This window comes from Anneissia japonica, unplaced genomic scaffold (genome assembly GCF_011630105.1).
Source record: "Anneissia japonica isolate Jap-2015-1 unplaced genomic scaffold, ASM1163010v1 scaffold284975_len822289_cov185, whole genome shotgun sequence".
In the NCBI taxonomy this organism is placed as follows: Eukaryota; Metazoa; Echinodermata; class Crinoidea; order Comatulida; family Comatulidae; genus Anneissia; species Anneissia japonica.
Window position 1 is genome coordinate 531970 of NW_022699685.1, and position 12884 is coordinate 544853.

General features: G+C 34.9%; 1 protein-coding gene across 3 annotated transcripts in view; it reads right to left on the reverse strand.

Annotated features, from left to right (window-relative positions):
* Nucleotides 1-4524: 4524 nt before the first annotated feature.
* The window catches only part of LOC117103067 (proton-coupled folate transporter-like), a 15662-nt gene continuing 7302 nt past the window's right edge, over nt 4525-12884 (reverse strand). The window contains exons 1-5 of one of the 3 annotated variants that reach the window (XM_033243545.1): nt 11444-12599; nt 8660-8797; nt 6639-6722; nt 6368-6524; nt 4809-5899 (exon numbers count right to left, since the gene is read on the reverse strand). In XM_033243545.1, coding sequence (XP_033099436.1) covers nt 5704-5899; nt 6368-6524; nt 6639-6722; nt 8660-8797; nt 11444-12044 — 1176 coding nt within the window. In that variant the 5' untranslated portion in view covers nt 12045-12599 and the 3' untranslated portion in view covers nt 4809-5703. Of the gene's footprint in view, nt 5900-6367; nt 6525-6638; nt 6723-8659; nt 8798-11443; nt 12600-12884 lie in introns of those variants that run through there. The other 2 variants (XM_033243544.1, XM_033243543.1) reach the window with 2 other exon arrangements.

A 12884-nucleotide genomic window follows, 5' to 3' on the forward strand; every position in this document is an offset into this window, starting at 1 on the left:
AGTGGCTATACTTTCACGAATAACTAATTACGCCCAGCATTGTCTTATTGTTATTTCATTGTTATTTACTGTTATTCCATAGCTCATGATTTATCTACTTTGTAATGTTTTTGTTCATTCACGTTGAGAAAGTCCTGATGACAGGACGAAATATTCGTGTGCAATAAAATACTTATGTTCCTCCAATACGTCAACCGTTTCATTTGATTTTATTAATTTCTCTATTATATATATATATTATATATATATATATCATCTATCTGTAAATTAGCTTTCTCGTTGGTGGCGCTGTCCAGAATGAGAAAAATTCATTTAAGATCTAGGTTGTATTTGCTTTCGTTAAGTTCTTTCATTTGTTTAGCTTTAAGTTGTTGTTTTACTCTTTGTTCATCAAGTTTGACTGCGTCACTTTCTTGTGTGCTGCCACTGATGTAAAAGTGTAATGTCAATAAATATTATTATTATTATTACTAGCTGACCACAGGGCCCAAGAGAGAGGACACACTATGCCTAAAGGTCAATACTCAACAATAAATCACATAACACCGATCCTGTTTTGACAGCATTTCCACTTTGGAACTACTGAAGCAAATAATTATCCAACCTAACTGTCAAATACTCCAGACTCAAATAGAACAACACGTAAGTATGATAATCAATGTTCACTAATTTAATACCGGTAAGCATTTAAGCCAAGCCACAATTCGAACAAACTGTACATTGTACTGCCATGCATTGTGATACCATGTGAGCAAGTAAGAGGCAATAACTGCTTTACCCACTCTATAAGTAATAAACAACACTTGTATGCAAATGTGATTATTAGACCATACCAAAGTGATACACTACACTAACTTTAGCCGTTATCCTACTGACTTTGTTTACTACCAGCATTAAATGCGTTTTAGCATAATTTGCGCTATATATAAATAATCAAAACGTGTTAAGTAAGTTTATGTAATATTTCCATGAGTGAGCCATCATAATAAAATTCAAGTTCAAGTTCAAGTCAATTATTTATATGGCTTCCGTGGACTTTCTTGGATGCTGATTTGCAAATTGGTAATAAATGACAGTCGTTATAATGTCAAGTTGATTGGAGTAATGACTCAACAATTACTATATCAAATAAAGTCAATCTTTATTCATGTTATCATAAAAGAAAAGTATAACAAACATGAATATTAAAAGCGTTAAAATAAAATTCCTACTTTAAAGCCAGGATCTGGAGGATTTTTTTTTTTATGTTTTAGAACTGATAAATCATTTATGGATATCCGTAAATCATTTATGGATATTGAAAAATGTTGAATAAAAATCCCATGAACACCTTAAGTTAGGTGTCAAGGGGGTTTTTATTCAACATTTTTGGACAGGCCTATCGGGTTTTTAGATAGGCCTATACATAAATATTAATGGATATCCATACACACTCAGCTCAACGGAGTTAATTTGATTATTTTTATTCGTGTCTTTCACTTTTAATTCAACGCCTACTGTATAAATTGTTTGATTATGGTTTTTGAATTAAAACCTAAAATACCGATAGAAATTGCAACTCAGCCTAGCAATATAAGCTACAGGTCTAAATTGCGTCTGCCAACCTATGCGAATCGACATCATTGCAGTTCTCTGTATTCAAGCTACAGTATTTATGGATATCAATAAATACGTTTGTAATATATTATCGTTATCTTCAGTTTTAATACAGTACCCACACCGCACAAATAAACTATTTATAACTGTACATTTCTATGTATAGCGCCACCTATAGTCGAAAATAAACGCTTCTAGAAAATGGTAGATTGCTGTATAGTTGTGTTGTTCATATACACGTGAAAGTTTATATTCATACATACTTCATTGAGTTCACCATACACTACAACGTTTAAACCCCTTTACTCGCTAAACAAGGAGTTAATGGGTTTTTATTCAACATTTATGGATATCCATAAATCATTTTTTGGATATCCAAAAATCCTATATCAAAAATTGTTCAATAAAAATTCCATTAACACCTTAAGGTATCAATAGGTTTTTATTCAATATTTATGGATATCAGACTTATAGATATCCAAAACTGATTTATGCCATCCATTAATCATTTGATTTATGGATATCCAAAATGGTTATGTCTTTTGTTAAGGTAGTACAAACAATGGACCTTTCCACTAAGCTCCGCCCCTTGGATTTTGTTGCTAAGGTCTCACAAGACGGCAGTGTTAAAACATACACGAACACGTGCGTTTGTGGGACAACACGTGTGTTTGTAAGACGCGCGCGTATTCCTAACGCTGTTCTGATTGGTCAGTTGTTAAGTATGATTGACACTCCAGAAAGGTCTATTTGTCAGGCCTTGCCTTTGTCGTACTTCCTCCATCTTAATATTTGTGCTTTTTATTAATGATGACAAATAAAGATTGATTGATTGATTGTATATGGATATGGATATGATATTGAATAAAAGACCCAATGACACCATGGTACTTCTGTGTACATTAATTGTTTAAACGTATGCATTGACAAAAAAAATGTATTTTTAATATTGGTATAATACCATGGCATAAACATGTTCAACTTGGAAATAAATCGTCCCTTAAAACTTCCAATTTTTAAAATACTCAAAACACTCCGTTAACGTTAAGTGTCTCTCCCTCCCTTCAATTTATTACATATCCAACCTACACTCGTAGGCCTATAGACTTTTCGACCAACTCCGATTCGTTTGATGCAGCAAACTTCGTCTTAAAATCGCAATGCAATCGCTAGATAACATCCGTACTTTCCAAATTTATCAACATACCCACCGTCACGATAATTCCCTTTTCTTCGGCCTCTTACATAATGATCTTTATTATTTAAAACGTATTGAAACCCTTATTTGCAAAAAAAAAAATAAAAAAAAAAATTATCGATCCATTTGCTTCTTCCACTCACTACATTACCATCTTTTCCAGATTCAATATAATTCCATTTAAATTTCCTGCAGGCAGAAATTCTTCAACCTTCTTTTTCTCTTAATTGTACAACCAAAATCACCCTTTATAAGCTTCTCTCCCCCAACGTCGCTCATTCTCTACTTCATTGTGCCATTCTCGCCATTCTTACTCTTTTCCTCTTCCTGCTGGAACCGCCCGTCTTTCCATGTGTTCCTAGTATCGTCGGTAACGACCTGGCTCTTGATCCGCTAATATAAACCTTACAGATATAAAACAGCTCTTAATTTTAAGTTTACATAATTTATCTTGCTTAAGAATATTGCGGTTTTTTTAAATTTAAAATGTAATTTTGATTGTGTTTTATGTGATTGAGATATGTTTGTGATAGTGAATAATTGCCCTCGATGGCTCTAGTAGCACTAAATAATCTGGAGGTTTACAGTATGATTCAAATAGATTGAAAAAATTACTATTGAGATCTAAACTATAAATAGACTTGCTCAACACTAAATGCTCAAAATGAATAAATTTTATTTTTCATGCATAGGCCTACATGTACAAGATCACATAAAATGAAAAAGAAAAACCAAGAAGCGGGTTTATTTTCAATGCTGACACTATGACCATAAAGGAAACAATTAAAATAATATCGAAAAAAGAAAATGTAATGCAGAAGTAAATTAATATCATACAAACAAATATCGGTATGCATTGTGACGTTACCATAGGCATACATCTTAACAATACGAACGCAATCAGCTGCAAGCTATGTAGCTTTTAAATTCTAAATTAAAAATAACCCTAGCCTGTGGAAAAAATCAGGGTGTCCAAAAACCCCACAGATCCCAGTCATGGGCTCGGCACCCACATCCAGCAAGCATATCGAATGAAGCACTCTTTGCTCACGCTAAACCCTTCTACACAACAAACTTAAACACTTGGGTTCAGACACCTTCTGGCAACCCCTACATGTCAAAATGCAATGGCTTCTGTGAAAGGTGGTTGATCAAACCATGGAGGTCAAACTTAACTGACTAACCAGAAAAGGGGCCAAGAATGCGCGTTTGTCCCACTGACAAAACTACAAGCACGTGTTCTACCCTACAAACACGTGTTTACGTTACGTTTACGCTGTCGGTTCCAGGGGCCTTGGCAACATTATCCAAGTGTCATTATGATGATTGGTCCACATTAAACTTTCTTGGATGTACATATAGACAGAAAACGTCCCGGATTCCTTCAATGATGGATCCTAGGTTATTCTCTCTCACTCACTTATTCTTTTCCATCTTGACCCTTTAATCAAATTTATTGATATAAAAATCCCAAAAATATTAAACCATTTTAATTTTTATTTTCTTGCATTAACATTAGTATTATTTTGCACTTTTATCTGAATACTGTATTTACGTAAATGTATGTATGGATGTATGTGTGTATATGTGCGTGTGTGTGGGTGTGGGTGTATGTATGTGTGTATGTATGTATGTATACTGTCTCTTATACACATCTAGATGTGTATAAGAGACAGATAGACTTTTCGTATAAGAGACAGATATAGGCCTATATAGTTATCGATATGTATGATGTATTTAGGCCTATGTAAATATTATTTATGTAATCTGTATATAATTATTGCAATTTTTCTTAGGGATTATATTCTACTGGTTGCTCAATAGCTAATACTATTGAATTAATTGAACTGATGTCAATATCGTATGTCTATTAAAATTTTTATTTTCTTGCATAAACATTAGTATTATTTTGCACTTTTATCTGAATACTGTATTTACGTAAATGTATGTATGGATGTATGTGTGTATATGTGCGTGTGTGTGGGTGTGTGTGTATGTATGTATATATATATATATATATATATATATATATATAGGCCTATATAGTTATCGATATGTATGATGTATTTAGGCCTATGTAAATATTATTTATGTAATCTGTATATAATTATTGCAATTTTTCTTAGGGATTATATTCTACTGGTTGCTCAATAGCTAATACTATTGAATGAATTGAACTGATGACAATATCGTATGTCTATTAAACTTTATAGTTTATTTAACGTATGCTAGGCCTAGTATAATATTAGAATGTTAAGAAAAAAAGTGAATAAAAAAAAAGTGATACCTTCCCTAAATACGACCAGTATAATAAGAACGGTTTTTCTGCCTGAAAAATTTTGCTGACCTTTCCCGACAAGGTTGGGGAGGGTCCTTTCGTCGTAGTACCACCATCACCACTGATTACCAGAGGAGTGACGCAAAAGGCAAACCAGTCTATTCTTGTAATAGACACTATAATAATTCTATCTTCCTATATATGCTATTGAAAATGGTTTAAAATGGTACACTTGAGGGTCCACTCTTGGATTGTCCTGTCTTGTGCAAAAGCCTTGGCTACAATGCTGGTGATTGGTCAAAGCATGGAGGTATGGTCAAAGTGACCATCGTAAATTACGTAAATAAGCCACAGGTGACAAATTTGTTAATAGCAGTTTACTAAGTTGTTCGTTGTTCATCTATTTCTTAACCGTGTTTGAAATCGAAGATTTCCGTCAAATAATTTCTGTGGTTCCGAGGCACTTATCATTGATAACTAGTAGAACTTCTTTAATTGTACTAGTTTAGATAATCTCGCTTAGGGGTTTGAAACACATTTACAATTTCTGGATTGTAGAAATGGTGGCAATTTGGCAAAGATACGACCAATCGTCGGCTCTGTCTCTAGCAGCTGCGTACTGCAATTGTTCTTAAGACTGGTGGTAAGTTATCGTACGATTGGTGGTATATGTGGTGGTCGTGTGATCACCAGCGATTGAATCTTTAAGTAGGACTTTAGATGAAGTTGGTAAAAGATGAGTTTCTTCGCTCGCAATATACTCCTCCTCGGATTTGAATGAACTGTCCATCGTCTCTTCAATAGATCCAAACTTCAATTGAATAAATCTGTTTAAAAAAAGAAGAAAATTGAACTGTTGAAGTGACCGATTAATAGCTTGGGATCGTAAGGGTCTCAGGCAAATTCACTGGAAACCAAATGCATACAGCTAGCACAGTGTGGCATCAATATGAGGGGAACATAGCACATCGGCATGTCAATAGAGTACTGAATATTTTTTAATTAGCAATACTTTTATTATAGCAACATTTAGACACTACCTTAAATGATGACCCAAAGGTGACGTCATGGTCATGCGTATTACATTCTATCAGATGCAATCTACATTTTGTTACACAATAAGCCAATTAATAATGACTCGATCAGGATGTTCTCATCAAACATGATACATTAATAATTACGTCAACTCAAAATCTTTAGTTTTTGTAACATTCTTTTATTGTGTGTTTTTTTTAAATAAAGATTGATTTTACTGAGCTACATTGAATTATTTGTGAGGTGGTCAATATACTTACATTACAAGAAGCATATTAATTAGAGCTCCTGCGAACATTATGTAGAAAATAAGACTTGGGTTCGTTTCTACGGTAGCTGAGTAGGTGACGCCGATCCAAATGGGTCCTAGTAGGAATCCGAGGTTGTCCAAAACACCAGCCTGAGCGAATATAGCGCCTTTGTGATGAAAAATAAGATAATATTATTATCTTATTTCGTCGTATTTGAATAAAATATATAAATATATTTCAATCACACATGCTTAGGCCATAAGAAATCAGTTTAACTAACCTCTCTCGTTCTTCTCTACCAATTTTGACAGTTGAGCCTCTACGATGGCTTTCGGTAGGACAGCTAAAAGTGCCATTGGCACGGCTATGTAAAGAAGCAAAATTACATTCATTAGTAGGCCCAGTGCTGGGAAAATGTTTTTTTTTTCTCATTTTTTTTGCATTGTTAAATCTCACAGTGTGATAGTGACCAGTATAGGCCTAAGGCTATATTTTGAACGAATACATTGCTTCCATGCCTTGAACATTGCCTTCATGTAGTTTTCAGGCATTAATGGGTTTTTTTTGTCACTATTTTTTCAATAGTGTCTTCAAACAGTATATTTTATTTATTATATATATTTTTCATTGAACTGATAATTACACAGTCTATGATCTATGTAAAGGCATTATCGTCTGTGTTGATCTAGAGTACCCTATATAACCTAAGTTAAGCATTAAATTCATTATTTGAATGGCTTTCTCTGTATACGTATCTATAGAACCCCTCTGGGACGCCCCTATTAAGGTGACGCTTTTCAGTGAAAGGAGAGGAAATATATCTTTTAACACTGCAGCCAATCCCTATTAAAGCGTGCTTCTTAAAATTTCTACACTGTCGCTACAGTGTTTTCAGTTCAATCGTCGTACTGCGTATCAGTCCCTGACGCATTCGGGAAGGCGCCCCGATTTGATAACCAATCAAACCTGGTTTCGATTAAATAGCGCTGCACGCTATCGCCGACTCTTTTGGCGACACTGATTGGTCAGTTGAATAAAGCTCGGTTTCCATAGAATCGCTCACCCTATCGGCGACAGTTGTCGGGAAGGTTGAACCGAGTTCAACTTTGCCAATTGCGTTGCAGGCGAATCGGGGTGCTTCCCGATTGCGTCAGGGGAGCTAGCAATGCACCCGGCCTGATTTGTCTGCAACGCAATCGGCGAAGTTAAATCAAGTTCAACCTTCTCGACAACTGCCGCCGACAGGTTGAGCGATTCTATGGAAACCGAACATCACCGAAAGTTGTCTGCGATAGCGTGTAGCGATTGTTGGAAACCAAGCTCAATGATCGCAATAAAAACGCTGTATAGCGACTGTGTAGCGATTTTATGGAAGCCAGGCTTTAGGGACACGTCGCCTGATTAGGGACGAGGACACTTTCTGAGTGTGCCAAATGGTCAAATCAATACATTTTCAACCCCTATTAAGGGGACACCTTTTTATTGTTTCAATATTGTTTTTTATTGTATCACTACAAATACAACAATATTTCATTCAAATATATATTTTTACAACTTTTGAGCAATAAAACGAATATATTTTTTTTTTGATTCTTAAAAATGGATATCGGTATATGTCCACTGTGTGTTACATAGTATAAATTAATCATGATTAATCAGGATTTTTCATATAAGATTTTACTCTAAATTTTAAAAATATATGTTTGTTTTGTACTGGAGACCAGGCCCTCCCATCCAGCTGTCTTGATTACCAATAAAGAATAAAAATAACACTTTAATCATAGGATTTTTTTTGCTGTGTACTTTCATATAGAATTCAATCCACCAATCACCCTGATTTAGGCCTATAAGTACTCTATTTTTCTGCTGTATCTGTCATAGCACTGGAACACTACAGCTGTTATTGTTTTAATTACATTTATTTTGATTTCATTATAAATATATTGTAGGCATATTTTGCACTGCAAATTATTGTTTAATATAGGTCCTATATTGTAAATCGTTCTTAGGTCAACTAAAATTAAATTATAAAGAATTTATGTTCTTATTGTATCGACTACTTGCAAAAACCCATATTAAGGGACAATTTCAGATTTTTCGGTTAGTCTCCCCTAATAGGGGTCCCTATTCCGGGGACACTTTTTTGGGTCTGGAAGGTGTCCCCTTTATAGGGTTCTACTCTATTTTGAAATAAGTTCTAATTAAAATTTAGAACGAGAAAATATTTCTCTCAAATGTATGCTTAAAGCTTTTTTTTTCTCAAAATCTATTTAAACATTTTTATGTTTATGTATCACTCACACAAGTAGACGACAGCGTCCGTGGTTCCGGCAGCGATAATCAGTGATGACGACATAGCTGACAAAGACCCGAGGTAGAAGAGAGAGTAGTCGCTCATGTTGCAATACTTCTGCAGTGGTTTGGTAATAAAAAGCATTCCTAAAAAATATAAATTGACACTAAAATAATAACAGTTTCAACATCATGTAGCGTATAATGCTAGACACCACAATGTGACAATAATGTAGATAATGGAAACACTGTCCCGCTTAAAATAAAGTTAGTACAAAGAGTAACTCAAAAATAATTTCGAACAACACTAGCCCTTCATCAGTCAGTGGCGGATCCAGGAATTCGAAATAGAAGAGATCCAGGGAGGGAGACCACCTCAGCCCCATCATGGTTGGGGCTGAGGTAAGAGAATTTATGATTATGGCACCTCTAGATGGCCGGAAATGGCACCCTCATACCTAAATTTTATTATTTATAATTTGTTTTTATAATTTTGAAAAATTTAGGAGGGAAGGGGGAAGGAGCGGGCCAGTTCGGCCTCCCCTTTAATCCACCACTGTCAGCTGTCAGTGGAGGAATATACATATAGGCCAACCCAGGATTTTCTGCTGTCTATAGAGGCCTTTAATATCAATCAAAAATTGCCGTTAAGTTATATATATATAAAAATCATCAAAGAAAGGTACAGTGTTCGAATAAAGGACATGATAGTACATCCTGTAGCATGGCCTTCAAAGAATGTTGTCCTATATAATAAGTACATACTTTGGGTAATCAAATGCCTCTGACGGGATTCGAACCTGCGACCTCTCGCTGTCAATGAGAACGTCATAACCATTGGACCACCTGCTGCATTTGATACAGTATCCGGAAGTAAAAAAAACCGGATGTGCTGGTAGACATAGAGGCGGACCAATAACGTAGAATTGCAACGCATGAGAGATGCCGTTTATTATTATAGAGTACCGGTATAGAACACAAGCATATATTATCCACCACATTAATTTCCGACGGTTATTTCTATTGCTCATCATTACACTGATTATGTCCACTACGACATCCTTGAACGAAAATCGTTGCCGCATTTGACCCGGATCCATGGATTCCTTCATCAGTCATGCGGTGTAGAAGATAGGCTGTAGATTTCTATTCATCTGGAAAAAAGTACCTGTCCAAGAGCAATTCCAAGGTAATTGGTACCAACGAGTGATGATATACGGAGGGTTAGATTTGCCCGAGTACAAGTATCGCTAACGTAGGAACCGGCACCAGATCGGTGTAAAATGGTGTTGCCCGTCAAACCGATTGACAGGTTGCCGATAAGAAGAAACTCGATTGGTAATCCGTATAGGTACACGACCGTAAGACTGATGGATGTCACTAGCAGTCCTACAGTTGGCAGGATTATTGTGATTTTTCTTTTACCACGGTCGCTCCATGTTAACACGAACAGTATAATACAGTATGTGCCGGGAGAGTCTAGCAAATAACAAAAATTGTGGTCCAATCTTCCACCAATACCTGAGTGTAATCTGTGTCTACATCCTCAGATTTAGAATTAAGTGTCAACAAAACTACATACTCTGTGAATACCACACCTTGTATAGCGAAAAGTGAGAAAGCCAGATGCACGATAATTACAAGGATTTCTACTGGAACTTTAAAGCAGAAATCGAGCAAAATGCATGATTGTTGTGTTGTCAAAGAAACCAACTACCAACTTTATATACTAAAGGTGTACTGGCAAATCAGATAAATGAGTTTACTTGTGGTTAAACGAATATGAAATATTGACTATATTTTATTTAATAAATAAAAGTAGGCCTAGGCCCTATAAATAAAGAACCATATGGTGTTTTTAAACATATTCAACACATCCAGATGTTCGGTTTCAATTCACTTTATAAATAAATTATAATTTTATTATAAAATAATGATGATGATGATGATGATGATGATGATGATGATGGTGATGATGATGATGATGATGTTGATGATGATGACGATCATCATAATCATAATCATCATCTTACCCTTATTTTAGCAAACAGCAAACATTTCCTACTGATTTTCAAATAAACAAAGATATATCTAATATACAAAATAGGCCTATCTATTAAATGAATTTAGTCATTTCTAATGAAAAGAAAGCAGATTAAGACCCATTTTTTGTAGCGACGACACTAAAATAAACGCTATTAAAATCACTTTTTCATTCTGCATATGAAAAATAAATTTCAATCGAAATTTGAAATGGGTAACCATCAATATACGGTATATTTGAGGACAAAACGCTAACGACTTCTAACTATTAACAACGTCGGGACAGTGTTTTTACAAAGTTCATCATATTATTTTATCTGGTATGCCACTTAGAGCAAGGTTGAGATTGTTTAGGATCATAAGTAAGATGTTTCAACAGCGAGCATCCTAATGTAACGAAGATGACTGTCGGTTATTGACAAACAAGAAATATTGTCGTACATTAAGTTTGACGTCAGTAACTGAGTGGTTAATGATTTTTATGTCGTTAGGTTAAGCTCTGAATATAACATAGGCCTATGGGAATAAATCGTCTAGACAAAAATAACTACATACAGACCATGTACTAAATTCCAACAAACGCGTGGCGCTATTATTTTTTTCATTCTAAAGCATAGCACAAACAAAATAATATAGCAAATCTAAAATAAATTTTAACTTATGGTAAGCAGACACAGAGTGCCAGAACTTTCGGGAAAGATTAGTCATTTGTTAATTTAATACGAAATAAAGCTTATGCCAAATACTTACCTACAGTTACTGATATTAGAAAACTAAAGGTAAAATATCCAATCTCAGTAGTTGACCATTCTAGAGGTGGTCCAATGAAATACAGCATCATTGAAATCCCATATGCGTTAATTTCCATCGACGTCAAAAATCGGATAACCAACCAGAAAATCAGTCTGAAACGTCTGTCATTAGTGTTTTTGGTGACAACTTGTATCATATCTGAAACAACCTCTTTTACCGTTGTTGTTGTTGAACTTCTGACAACAGTTTCCTTAATAAAGCATATAATATATGGAATACATAAAACCAGCATCCCTGTCATAAACAGGAATGATGGTAAGAAACTTGAATGACCGATCCATAATGAAAATCCAAGCTGCCCTATAGCTTGACCAAACATTGAAACACCTTGAAGAACTGACAAACGAAATGTTACATTTTCTTCATTCGCTGTGATGTCACTGATGTACGAACAAGCCCCTGACTGTAAAAGTGAACAGTTACCTGAAAAACCTATCGCTAGGTTTCCAATTATCAGGTACTCTATTGGCAATACATATGCATACACCACACTGTAATTGATCGCTGCAAGGAGAAATCCGATTGTGGGTAGTACCATGGTGATCTTCCTTCCAAATCGGTCGCTTAATGTAGAGACGTATAACGTAACAAAGAAAGCTGGCAGGGTATGAAAAACAAGAAATATGGTAGTCCAGTTCGATACACGTATCTGGACTTCTTCCACCGTATAACATGTTGATGCACTATCATTAGACAGACAGGTTGCATTTAGTTCCAATTGTACTACGTACTCAGTGAAAAGTACTGCAAGCGTAGTCAATAAGGACAATGCTGTGATGAGATTAAAACCACAATTTCGACGGCAAAGCGAAATTTAGCCATTCTGTGTAGGTCTACGCTGAGACGGAACTATTTAGCAAATAATTATCAATTCGGCAAAATGTTCATATCACGTCGGCCTAAAATAGGACTTTTTGTTAGCTCCTTTATAATACCAGCTTAAGCAAGTAATTCTCTGTCAAAGAAATAAACTGGTATTTTTTTATTCGATGTCTTGCTATCTATGATAAGCCCATGGCACTGAAGTCAAAGCTAGCGCCACATAGACCTATATAAATATGAAGGTACCCATATTTTGTTTGTTTAATGTAATTGTTGTACTTTTATTGTATATATATAATTTATATATATATATATAATATACATATATATAATATATATATATGTATTATATATATATAAATTTTAAAAGGCAAATGGTAAAAACCCATAAAACAGCAAACAGCCACATAATGCAAAACTATTTAAAGTTAAAACGGAACAGTAGAGAAAATCCGATCAGAATGACAAAATAAACTAAGCATCCACTGGAAGGAATCCCAATATCTGCAGACGGATCCGTTTCAGCCTTCCAGGCCTCATCAGTGCAGCTAGGGTA